The sequence below is a fragment of the Rana temporaria genome, chromosome 1 (assembly GCF_905171775.1).
Source record: "Rana temporaria chromosome 1, aRanTem1.1, whole genome shotgun sequence".
NCBI lineage: Eukaryota > Metazoa > Chordata > Amphibia > Anura > Ranidae > Rana > Rana temporaria.
Window position 1 is genome coordinate 409,752,821 of NC_053489.1, and position 12,898 is coordinate 409,765,718.

The 12,898-nt window shown below is 42.6% G+C and overlaps 1 protein-coding gene across 1 annotated transcript in view; it reads left to right on the plus strand.

The window, feature by feature from the left end:
* The window catches only part of DNAH6 (dynein axonemal heavy chain 6), a 386,479-nt gene that overhangs the window by 134,836 nt on the left and 238,745 nt on the right, over positions 1-12,898 (plus strand). The window contains exons 22-26 of the mRNA XM_040324272.1: positions 1,856-2,036; positions 7,642-7,738; positions 8,105-8,303; positions 11,934-12,098; positions 12,412-12,525. Of these exons, the coding sequence (XP_040180206.1) occupies positions 1,856-2,036; positions 7,642-7,738; positions 8,105-8,303; positions 11,934-12,098; positions 12,412-12,525 (756 nt within the window). The remainder of the gene's footprint in view (positions 1-1,855; positions 2,037-7,641; positions 7,739-8,104; positions 8,304-11,933; positions 12,099-12,411; positions 12,526-12,898) is intronic.

Sequence of the window (12,898 nt, forward strand, 5' to 3'; positions counted from 1 at the left end):
AAGTTTTACACGAGGAGTCGCTGTCCCCAAGCGTTCGGGGTGGATGCCCTAACAGATCAATGGTTGTTCCACAGAGCCTATGCCTTTCCCCCAGTTCCGGTTATTCTCCGGTTCCTGTCGATACTCAGGTGGGAGGAAGTCGAGATAGTGGCGATAATTCCTTACTGGCCCAACAGACCATGGTTTCCGTTGCTGTTCCAGCTGAGCTTCCGGGATCCAGTTCTGCTCCCAACCAGACCAGACCTCCTGTTGCAGGGAGCAACCCCTCACCCTTGTCCGACCCATCTACATCTGATGGCCTGGTTTTTGAGAGGGAAAGGCTGGAAGCACTAGGTTGCCCAAGCCAAGCAATCTCTACTTTTTTAAATGCTAGGAGAGCAAGCACCAACAAGGTCTATCCAAGAATATGGTCTAAGTTTGCGGACTACACCTCCTCCATGAACGGTTCTCCTAAAGATCCCAGAGTTCAAGACATTTTAGGTTTTCTCCAGACAGGGCTTGATCTACCATTATCAGTCAGCTCCTTGAGGGTTCAAGTTTCAGCAATCTCTGCCTTCACAGGAATAGCCTGGGCTAGACACACCCTTGTCAGACAATTCTTTAAAGGTGCTATGAGGCTGAGACCTCTAAGGAAACCAAGGTTCTCCAAGTGGATCTCCCATTGGTCTTGGATTTTTTCTCAAAAAATCGACACTCGGATCATCTATCTATCAAAGATCTTTCCCTTAAGGTTGTCTTTCTTGTTGCCATAGCATCTGCTAAAAGGGCCTCTGAAATTGGTTCTCTAGGATCCAAAGAACCATTCCTTACTTTCTTTCCGGACCGTGTTGTGTTGATCCCAATGTTGGGATCCAAGCCAAAGGTAACATCAATTTTTCATGAAAACCAGGAAATTGTCCTTCCCACTTTTCGATCCTCTGAGAACTCTAATGTTCATCCTCTGGATGTTGGCGAAGTCCTGAAACAATATTTGGAGGCTACAGCGTCCTTCCGACAATCTGATCATTTGTTTGTTTCTTTTCATGGGAAAAACAAAGGAATGCGTGCTTCCTCCAGAACCATTGCAGCGTGGATCGTCCAAGCTATCCAAAGGGCTTATAAGGCAAAACGGTTGGCTCCTCCTGAAGCGGTAACCGCTCATTCCACTCGGAGCGTCTCCACATCATGGGCGGCTGCCTGACATGTTTGCCCTGAAGTGATCTGCAAAGCGGCCTCTTGGTCGTCGTTAAATACATTTATGACGCACTATTGCGTAGAACCGGCTTCTTTATCGTCGGTTAATTTTGGTTTACATGTTTTATCTGTTGACAATGTCAATTAAATCTTTTCTTTAACCAGCAATTGCCCACCCGGGTGTGTATGGCTAGTCATTTCCCACACGTAGGCTGCCATGGAGTCTGTCAGGAAAAAGGAAAATTTATTTGAAATACTTACCGTAATTTTCCTTTCCTGATGGACTCCATGGCAGCAGGAGTTCCCTCCCTTTGCTGGAGTAGGCTATATTATGGAACACAGTCTATGGCTAGAAGCAAAGCTTTATGGGAGTAGGGTCCTATGAGGTATGAGAGGCGGGATTAACCCACACGTAGGCTGCCAAGGAGTCCATCAGGAAAGGAAAATTACGGTAAGTATTTCATATACATTTTCCTTTTTTTTGTACTTTTTAAAGTACATGGTGAATGTATTGCAGAGATGTTCGGAATATGTTTTTTTTATCTTTTTCTTATCTAATGTTTGTAAAACAAAAAACAGGTTGGTTAATATCGGTTAATGTGCTTTGCAGATTAAAATTTCCCCTTGGCACTTACTGATTTATTGGGTATTAGCATGCACTTTACACTTTATTCTTTTTTAGGATGAGTGGCTGACCTGTCAAAGGAACTGGCTGTACTTGGAAAGTATTTTTAGCGCTCCTGATATCCAAAGGCAACTACCAGCTGAAGCCAAGATGTTTATACAAGTGGATAAATCCTGGAAAGAAATAATGCGGAAAGTGAACCGTTTACCTAATGCTCTTAGAGCAGCTACTCAACCAGGTATTCACTATTCATTGCTTTGCAGATTGGATCCATAGGTCGACATGAATGAAATAATACCTTATTGTTATCAGTTTCATTTTTTTTGTTTTAAATAAAGTTAGTGCATTTGTAATAAACATAGAGATAGTCACCTACAAACAGCTGGCATCCCCAACATACAGAAATATGTAAACTTACACTACCATTATCCAGCTGAAACTGAACCTCCATCAAGCTTGGCATAGACTGTGATATCTAGGAGAGGGAGATGTTCTGATCTGAGGTCTGTTTTGGAAATCCATAGTTGATGAGGGGTAGAGAGAACATGTTAAAATTAACCTGTTTGTAACTTAGGTCTGCATAAATACATTTCTGACATGTCCATATACACATCAACAAAATACAGTAATTGAGAAAAAAGATGTACCTTATCTCATCAAAAAACTGTCTTTGGGATCCAATAGAAAGCTGAGATAATATCAGCCTGCTGCAGCCAGGAGAACACATTTCCTCTCCCAAGCTCCCCACCTTTGCCACCATTTGTGGTCAAACAAACTTAACAAGTCAACAGATTGGAGGCTGCAGCTGGGAGCTGAACTGTCACATTTGGGACACCCATTTACTGCCCAAGCATCAGGATTTACAGGATTGGTCATCTCTGAGCCAGTATCTCAGTCCATGGATGTAGATGCTGGCCCTGAATGATACCTGAGCAAAGATGACTCAGTCAAAGGCATTGTCAGGGGGAGTTCTGTGTAAGAGTGAAGAAATACCTGTAAGTATTACACTTACCCACTTAACCCCCTTGGCGGTAAACCCGAGCGTGACTCGGGGTTGGTTTTTTATGTTACGATCGGTATCCCCGAGTCACGCTCAGGGTGGATGTGCAGAGAGCGCAGCGGTGTTCCTTACCTTCTCCAGGCAATCCAGCGATGATCTATCATTGCTGTGATCGCCGCCGAGACCCCCACTGCGCCGTCCATCGCTCATCTGACTTCCTGGTTCCGTTCCCATGCACCGCAATGGTGCATGGGAACGGAACTGGGAGGGAAATTCAAAAGTTGCACCAACACAAACACATAAAAAGGTGGTGATACAATGTAATCTGAGAGTATTACACTGTATCACTTTGAAAACTGACACAGTGCCCTTTCATTGCCCCTTGCCATTGTCATTTTTGACTAATAAAACCATTTAAAACCCTATAAAAAATGGCATCAAAAAAGCGCTGTCCTCCAAATGCGCTTTTGGATCAGCTGAGCGATAGCGATAGCGGCAGCGACACGGAGTTGATCGCAGATCAGAGCGACAGTGAATCGTGGGGAGATTTGTCATCTGGATCTGACACTGACACTGATCCAGAAAGTGACGCCGTCGATGATCCCGCACCTGACCTGAGTGATGTGCGCACTTGGTGCCCTATAGACAGCGAAGCGGACCAGGCAGCGCCCCCGAGGTTCCGATTCACTGGATCTCCTGGGATGAAGGTTGATGTGGAGGCTGACAACCCTCTGGCGTACCTGAAACTTTTTCTATCTGAGGAGGTAATTTTAAAAATTGTGACGGAGACCAATCGCTACCACGATCAGCAATCTGCTATGCTGCGTGGCAGATTTTCCAGATCCAGAAAATGGGAACCGGTCACTAAGGAGGACATCTGGAATTTTCTGGGACTCCTCATCCTTCAGGGGGTGGTGGGCAAACCGCTCCAGAAATGGTACTGGACCACCAATAAGATGCTGGCCACTACATTTTTTGGCACTGTGATGTCCGAGTATCGTTTTTCACTAATTATGAAAAACTTACACTTCGCCAACAACGAAGAATTTGACGAGGCCACGCATCCTGCGCCAAAGCTAAAAAAAATCTGGGAGGTGTGCCAGATGATTGTCGTCAACTTTTAGCGGACCTATGTGCCAGAAAGGGATGTCAGTGTGGATGAAAGTCTGATGGCCTACAAGGGACGCCTGAGTTGGATCCAATTTATTGCGTCCAAAAGAGCGCGCTTTGGCATCAAATTTTATATGCTCTGTGAATCATCCACCGGGTATATATGGAATGTGGTCATTTACACCGGGAAAGGTACAAAGTTTAATCCGAGGTACAACCGCTATGGGATAGCCACATCGTCTGTCCTTTCACTGCTGGACCCATTACTGAACCAGGGATACTGCGTGACAACGGACAATTTTTATACGTCACCGGAACTTTATGAGGTATTGCTCCTCAATAAAACGGATGGGTATGGTACCGTTAGGCCAAACCGGCGTGACATGCCATCTACGCTTGGCAAGAAGAAATTAATAAAAAAAGGAGAGATGATTGCCTTTCAAAAGGGTAAAATGATGGCAATGCGCTGGCGAGACAAAAAGGACGTGTGTCTCATGAGCACCGTGCACAGCACCTCCACTGCCATGGTCCGCACAAAATACGGAAAAGATGTGCTGAAACCACAAGTTGTGATCGACTATAACCACACAATGGGAGGTGTCGACCAAGCCGATCAGGCAATGACATTTTACCCGGCGATGCGAAAACAACAAAAGAAATACTACAAAAAGATTTTCAGGCATCTCCTTGAACAATGTCTTTGGAACACCTATATCCTTTATAAAGCAAACACGAACATACCTCTTGTTCATTCTGACTTTTTATGGAAGGTGGCTGAGCAGATCTTTATCAATCACCCGACGCCATCAGTATCTGCTAACAGACCCGGACGACGCTCTGTTGACGTTGGGAATCCAGAACGCCTGACAGGTCGTTATTTTGTAGAATTTGTACCGCCAACCGCACGAAAGTTAGCGCCTACCAGGATGTGCGTCGTTTGCTGCTCCAAGAGGGATGAAAATGGGAAAAAAGTCAGAAAAGAATCAAGGTACTATTGCCCAGATTGCAATGTCGGACTTTGTCTAGTTCCTTGCTTCAAACTTTTTCACACTATGGATGTGTATTGAATTTCTTTCTTTGACTAATTTCTTTATTTTTCATTGCTTTATTGAATACAATTTATATTATTGATTAATTATAATTCATGTGTTTGTGTTTCAAATTTATCACATCTGGAATGTCTACTAGAGTCTTGTTTTGGTCAGGTTTAAGTAAGTAATTACTAAGAATTGCAGGCCTATAATACATATCACCAAATTTCCATGAAAAAAATTGTACCGCTTTTGGTATGTAATTCCAGACAGAATCATACCGCCAGGGAGGTTAAAGCGGGTAAAGGCGGAATTTTTTTTTTTTACCTTAATGCATTCTATGCACTTGTAGTTTGCACTTGTAGTGCAAAGTGGATTTGCCTTTCGTAAATAACCCCCAAAGTATTTTCTGATTAGACGAGGTGGAGAAGCAGGGGTAGTGATGACATGTTTTCCACCTTGTCCAGTTAGAGAATATATTGAGAAAATGCAAAGCATTCTCTGAACTGCACCCATGACGATCACACAACCTCCTGCATTCACAATGCAGCAGGATAGCCACTTAGCATGGGACCAGGAAGCTAGTGAAGATCACTGAAGTAGTGGTGTCTACTAGAGTGATTTTCAGCTTCTGGTGGGACCCTGTTTTTTTTTTTTATAACAAACATGTCTACACTTACCTGCTCTATGAAATAGTTTTGCACAGAGCAGCCTCGATCCTCTATTTCTGGGGTGCCCCGCTGATGCTCCAAGCCCCTTCTCTTCATTGGGTGCCCCTACGGAAAGCCACTTTTCATGGGGGCACCCGTGTGGGCTCGCTCCCGAGTCCAGCTGCTGCTTCCATTGACACAGACAGTGGGACCCAGCCCCGCCCCCCGCTCCCGAGTCACAGCTTTTGATTGACAGCATCGGGAGGCAATGGCTCCTGCTGCTATCAATCTGTCCAATGAGGAGAGTGACAGAGACTGGAGCCACTGCTCTCGTGCACATCTCTGGATCGGATCGGGCTCAGGTAAAAAAAAAAAGGGGAGTCTGGGGGGAGCTGCAGCACAGAAGGTTATTCACCTTTAATGCATAGAATGCCTTAAGATGATAAACCTTAAGGGCCAGATTCTCAAAAGAGATACAACGGTGTATCTCAAGATACACCGTCGTATCTCTGTTTCTGAGCCCGGGTATCTATGCGAGTGATTCTTAGAATCATTTACGCATAGATACGGCGTAGATCCGACAGGTGTAAGTCACTTACACTGTCGGATTTTAGATGTAATTCCACGCTGGCCGCTAGATGGCGTTTACGACGATTTCTCATTTGTCTATGCAAATGAGCCTGATACGCCGATTCCTGAACGTTTTTGCGCCGCCTCGTCGTCGTTTATGTTGTTTCCGTAAGCGTAAACTTACCCCTGCTATATGAGGGGTAAGTTTACGAAGGTCCGTCGTATGCCATGTTAAGTATGGCGTCGGGACAGCGTCGTCTTTTTCCGTCGTTTCCGTCGTTTTACTAAGTCATTCGCGAATAGGGCTTTACGTTAATGACGCTCACGTCGGATTCAATGACGTTTTCCGTCATGAGCTGGAGCATGCGCACTGGGCTATTTTTACGGCCGGGGCATGCAAAGTGCGATCGTCTCGGGGGGGGGGGGGGTTAATTTAAATACAAGCCGCCCCCTTTGAATTACGTGGCCTAACGCCGGGCCATTTACACTACGCTGCCGCAAACTACGGAGCAAGTGCTTTGAGAATACGGCACTTGCTCCAGCAAGTTGCGGCGGCGTGGTATAAATGGCTTACGATACGCCGCAGCGGATTCTACGAGAATCTGGCCCTAAGACTTTACAACCACTTTAAGGAAAATGATAGCTGGCCACCTCAGCAATGCAAATATTTAGATGGTTTTATAGAAAAACGAAACGAAAAAATCACACACAAAAAAAGAAAAGGCATGAAAACACAAGACCTATTTTGCTTGACATGTGATCAGTGGTGATTTTATCTCCATGTTTTCTGTTAGGTTGGTTTGAAACAAACCAAGAGCTTGCTGTTTACTACCCCCAAAAACTTCCCATTACCTTGAGTATGATGTTTATGATGTTTATGAAGAAAACCAGTAAAGGGTACTCTCTGGCTTTTAGAGAATGTGCATCAGCAAAATCCTTATCTGAATAACAATCATTTCTGTATTTAATGTAACAATGGGGGTTATTTACTAAAGGCAAATCTACTTTGCACTACAAGTGCAAACAACAAGTGCAAAGTGCACTTTAAATTGCACTGAAAGTGCACTTGGAAGTGCAGTCGCTGTGGATCCTAGGGGGGCATGTAAGGAAAATAAAGAACAGTATTTTAGCTTGCACATCATTGGATGATAAAATCAGCAGAGCTTCCCCTCATTTCAGATCTACCCCTCAGATTTACAGTGGCTGCACTTCCAAGTGCACTTTCAGTGCAATTTCAAGTTCACTTTGCACTTGTAGTGCAAAGTGGATTTGCCTTTCGTAAATGACCCCCATTGCACCATTTGTGTACTAGAACTTCATTAGAATAAAATTGTTTTCTATTAGATATAATATTGCATAATACATGCATTTTATCCACACAGCTTGTTATTAAAATAATTCTTGTGTGAGTTTTTTTTATATTGCATAATGCGTGAGGCTACTGGAAATGATTTAATTAATATAATGTTCCTTCCTGCTTAGGTCTTCTGGAGACATTTCAAAATAACAACACACTCCTTGATCAGATTCAGAAATGCCTGGAGGCTTATTTGGAATCCAAACGCGCTGTGTTCCCAAGGTCATTAACAAACTTCTTTGTTAATTAAGCAGATTGTCCCTATTATACTGTGCATTATTTAGTTTACTGCTCAACTGATTGGCAAAAAAAAAAAAAAAAAAAACAGGCTGAACTCAATGGAAATGCTCAGAATAAGTGAGAGCACCAAGTAATTTTTGATTTTGTAAAAGAAATCTGTTATGAACCTAAAACAAATGTATGATTTGTCCATGAAGGGCAGTAATTGTTCGTTAAAGTAGCATTTATTATATTCAATCTGAAAGGGGTTGATGAACCAAGGTGATTAAAGATACTTGCATTAGATGCTGTCACACATTTTGTGAATTCAGGTGTTGATCTTGGTATCTGTATTGTATTTTTATACAGGTTTTACTTCCTGTCTAATGATGAATTATTAGAAATACTAGCCCAGACTCGCAATCCCCAGGCTGTCCAGCCTCACCTAAGGAAGTGCTTTGATGCAATTGCCAGACTTGAGTTTGCCACGGCGGCACCATCAGATGGGGACCAGGAGAAAGTTTTCACCAATGATATATTGGCCATGTTGTCACCTGAAGGAGAGAGAGTAAGGCTTGTTTTTTTTGGATCTTTTGCTGAGCCGAAAACATGGGGCTGCTTAATGAAAGATCTCTTTGTACCACTTAGAAAGAATGATGTCAAACTTTAAGGAAGTTATTTATGCATATCTGTTATGAAGGTATTGTAAATCCTTGGTAAACCAATTCTTTGAATTTATGACTACTTTATGTAGGCAATGACTGCTCTCATCAGCCCCGAAAGTGAGGGACAGTCAAACATTTGGGTTGTCAACAGAACAGTGGGAACAGAAGATACATCTACAGATTGGGACAAGTGTTCTGATGACAACTGTCTAAAAAGGGTGTTTTACTTACTTTGAAGAGGTTTCCTTTCACTTCCTGTTGGGTCTGTGGGACAAAAGTGTCGAGAAATTTCTACAATGGGACACAGGTTCTAATTACTCCTTAAGCCTCGTACACACGATAGGTTAACCAGAGGACAACGGTCTGAAGGACCGTTGTCATAGGTTAACCGATGAAGCTGACTGATGGTCCGTCACGCCTATACACCATAGGTTAACTACTTGCCGACCGCCCACCGTCGTTATACGTCCTCACTTTAAAGATGAATATCTCGGTAACGGCAGCAGCTGCTGCCACAATCGAGATATTCATCTCTTCTGTGGGCGGCCGTGTAAACGATAATGGCGGTCTCCGCGGCGGATTCGCCGCGAGATCGCCGTTATCGGTGGCGGGAGAGGCCCCCCCCTCCCACCGCTCTCCCGCGCCCTCCGCCGATTACCGTAGCCGTCAGTAGCGGCGGAGGGGATCGCGACCGTTCGCTAGCTGAGCGGGGACGAGACTGAAGGAAAAATCTCCTTCGCCCGTCCCCATAGCTCTGCTGGGCGGAAGTGACGTCAAGACGTCAGTCCCGCCCAGCCTCTTAAAGAAACATTTTTTTTTTTTATTTGAAAAAATTACATTTCCAAATTTTTTCTTTTTTTTTGCATTTAAGCCTAAATATGAGATCTGAGGTCTTTTTGACCCCAGATCTCATATTTAAGAGGACCTGTCATGCTTTTTTCTATTACAAGGGATGTTTACATTCCTTGTAATAGGAATAAAAGTGATAATTTTTTTTTTTCAGTGTTAAAAATTATAAAATAAATAAAAATAAATGCGAAAACCCAAAAAACATTTTTTTAAAGCGCCCCATCCCGACGAGCTTGCGCGTAGAAGCGAACGTATACGCGAGTAGCGCCCGCATATGAAAACGGTATTCAAACCACACAAGTGAGGTATCGCCGCGATCGTTGGAGCGAGAGCAATAATTTTAGCCTACTCTGTAACTCAAAAAATGCAACCTGTAGAATTTTTTAAACGTCGCCTATCAAGATTTTTAAGGGTAAAATGACGCCATGCTACGAGCAGGCGCAATTTTTAAGCGTGACATGTTGGGTATCATTTTACTCGGCGTAACATTATCTTTCACAATATATAAAAAAATTGGGCCAAATTTATTGTTGTCTTATTTTTTTATTTAAAAAAGTGAATTTTTTCCAAAAAAAGTGTGCTTGTAAGACCGCTGCGCAAATACGGTGTGACAAAAAGTATTGCACTGACTGCCATTTTATTCTCTAGGGTGTTAGAAAAAAATATATATAATGTTTGGGGGTTTTAAGTAATTTTCTAGCAAAAAAAAATGGTTTTGTCTCGTAAACACCGACTCTGAAAAACAGGCCCGGGGCTAAAGTGGTTAAATAACCGATTGTGTCAGAACGCGGTGACGTAAAACACAACGACGTGCTGAAAAACATGAAGTTTAATTCTTCCAAGCATGCGTCGACTTGATTCTGAGCATGTGTGGATTTTTAACCGATGGTTGTGCCTACTAACGATCGGTTTTGACCTATCGGTTAGGAATCCATCGGTTAATTTTAAAGCAAGTTGGCTTTTTTTAACCTATGGTTAAATAACCTATGGAGCCCACACACGATCGGTTTTGACCGATGAAAACGGTCCTTCAGACCGTTGTCCTCTGGTTAACCTATCGTGTGTACGAGGCCTTACTCTATCCAAAAGAAAAAAAAACATGTTTGGGCTTTACATATACTTTAAAGGGTGAGGAAACATGGGGGCTGTCATTGCTGAACCTTCCGTCTTAAATCCTGTTTGCCTTTCTATCATGTTGACTCTTTGGCTTCAATATTTTGCAACGCTGACCCCGAACAAGTATTTGTATAATAACTTCTGAATTTTCTTTTACTGTCCATTCAGATGGTTTTGAGACCATTGGCTCAGGATAATAGGTAGACCAAAATTATTGTAAGATGAAGGACTGTGTTGGCAGCTTTACTTTAAAATGAACCTTTCCAGGTAGAAATATGGGGTTGATATTAATGACTTACATATTCCTTCTAAAAATACAACTTGTGTGTAGTAAACCAATTTTTTTTACTGTACCTACAAGAAAAGCCTACAATATGGCTTTCCTGTAGACACAGTGAATATCTCCTTAATCTGCACTGTTTAGGAGATATTCAGGGTGCATTCAGCCGGTGACGTCACCGGCGCATGCTGTCTGAAGGTCTGGCATCTGGTGCCGGACCCTTAGAGCTGTTGTTGTAAACGAGGGCTCTTCAAGCACATGTGGGAGTGACATCATTGCATACCTGGCCACTCATGTCGCCAGGGGCCACAAACCTGAAATGAAGACTGGGTAAATGTGGAAGCCCTCTGACAGCTCGTCACTGGAAGGATTTGTTTTAGGGTAAGCCTTGTATAATGTGCTAATATGTGATGCATACTAGCACATTATGCATTTGTCTTACAGGGGAAAGTTTTTTTTTTTGCAGCAGCAGCAGCAGCAGTATACTACCGCTTTAATAATCCAGCATACATCACATTCTTACTTGAATCTTGGTGTCCCTTGGGTAATTCTTCCAGTAATGCAGCATGAAAAATCTCCTGCCCTTTGCATCTGTGCAGGGATCATCTGTAATAAAGACCAGCCACTGCTCTCTCTCTCTCTCTTTGTGCAGGGTGGCTGGTCTTTTCCCCTCCTCTAGTTTTCTGCAGACAACTTATAGTAGGTGGACCTACATGATCTCTCCCACAGCCCTGCTGTCTGTGCAGGCCATGTGCAGAACAGTGATGATGCTACTGCTACTTACATGATAATATCTGGGATTGAAATGAATTTGGGTACACACAAAGTGAGTTTATATCATTTGTGGCTATTGATAAATATATTTAAATTGAAGTATTTTTGTCTGAAAATGTACTTTAAAAAGTAATGCAGGCAGCTGCTCATTAACCCAAAACTAAAAAGTGTCATGTTAAAGCGGAAATTAAACCCATCCATTTAACAGCTTCATAAAACTGTTACATTTCCAGCACATGCTCTCAACCAAACTTGCAAACCAGCCAATGGCTGGTGTCATAGCTGATCACATGGCATCATGGCAGTTGTAGCTCAAACAGAGGCCAAGATGGAAGCTTCCTTGGCTAAAAACGATAAGAGGGTTTACTTCCACACTTTAAGATACTAGTTAGGTATGTTTCTTTTGATATATTTTTGTCTTTTTACCTTTTAAGGTTTATGGTTCTTTTTTGATTCTTATCCTTTTCATAGTATATTTCTGCTGACAGTAAATGATGTAACTGTTTTTTACTAGGTGAGCTTGGGCAAAGGGCTCAAAGCCAGAGGAAATGTTGAAGACTGGTTGGGCAAGGTGGAGGAGGCTATGTTCAGTTCCCTGAGACGTCTAAGTAAAGCCGCTATAGCTGATTATCAGAATAAAAGCAGAGTGGAGTGGGTAGTTGCTGGACATCCCTCTCAGGTAATATATCAGCTATAAATCAAGTTAGCATAGACCAGGGATATGCAATTAGCGGACCTCCAGCTGTTGCTGAACTACAAGTCCCATGAGGCATAGCAAGACTCTGACAGCCACAAGCATGACACCAGAGTCAGAGGCATCATGGAACTTGTAGTTTTGCAACAGCTGGAGGTCCGCTAATTGCATATCCCTGGCATAGACCATTACAGCTCAAATATTCAATAGAAAAAACTTAATGAGCAGGTCACTTCAAGTTCACAAGACAATAATTCACTAATAGCATTGTTTTGGCTCGTTGTTATTTGCTTTCTAGGTGGTGCTGACAATTTCTCAGCTCATGTGGTGCAGAGATCTCACCCACTGCCTCGAAGGGGATGGCGAGGAAAATTTGAGTTCAGTGGCTGAGTTTGAAAAGGTTAATTTTGAAGTAAGTTATTGTACACTACAGATTACATGCTGTCTTGAAGATTCATTTTAGTAGATTTTCCCACATAACTAGATATTATAGAAATGTATATATTTGTTTACTATCAGTAGTCTGTGTAATGTCAATATTCAATAATGTTTATTGTTTTATTCATAAAAGTGAACTTGAGCCCAGACTGTGCACACTAAAATGTTTACATTATCTGAACAAGCAGTACAAGCATTAAAAAAAAGCCCTGATTCACCTCTGTAGCTATAGGAATTGTGGAGTTATGTACAGTATCATCATCATTTACAAGAAAGACATTAAAATCTCAGCTATTTTCTTTGTAGAGCAGAAGACAGGCTAACAGCCAATTCATGTAAATAAACAG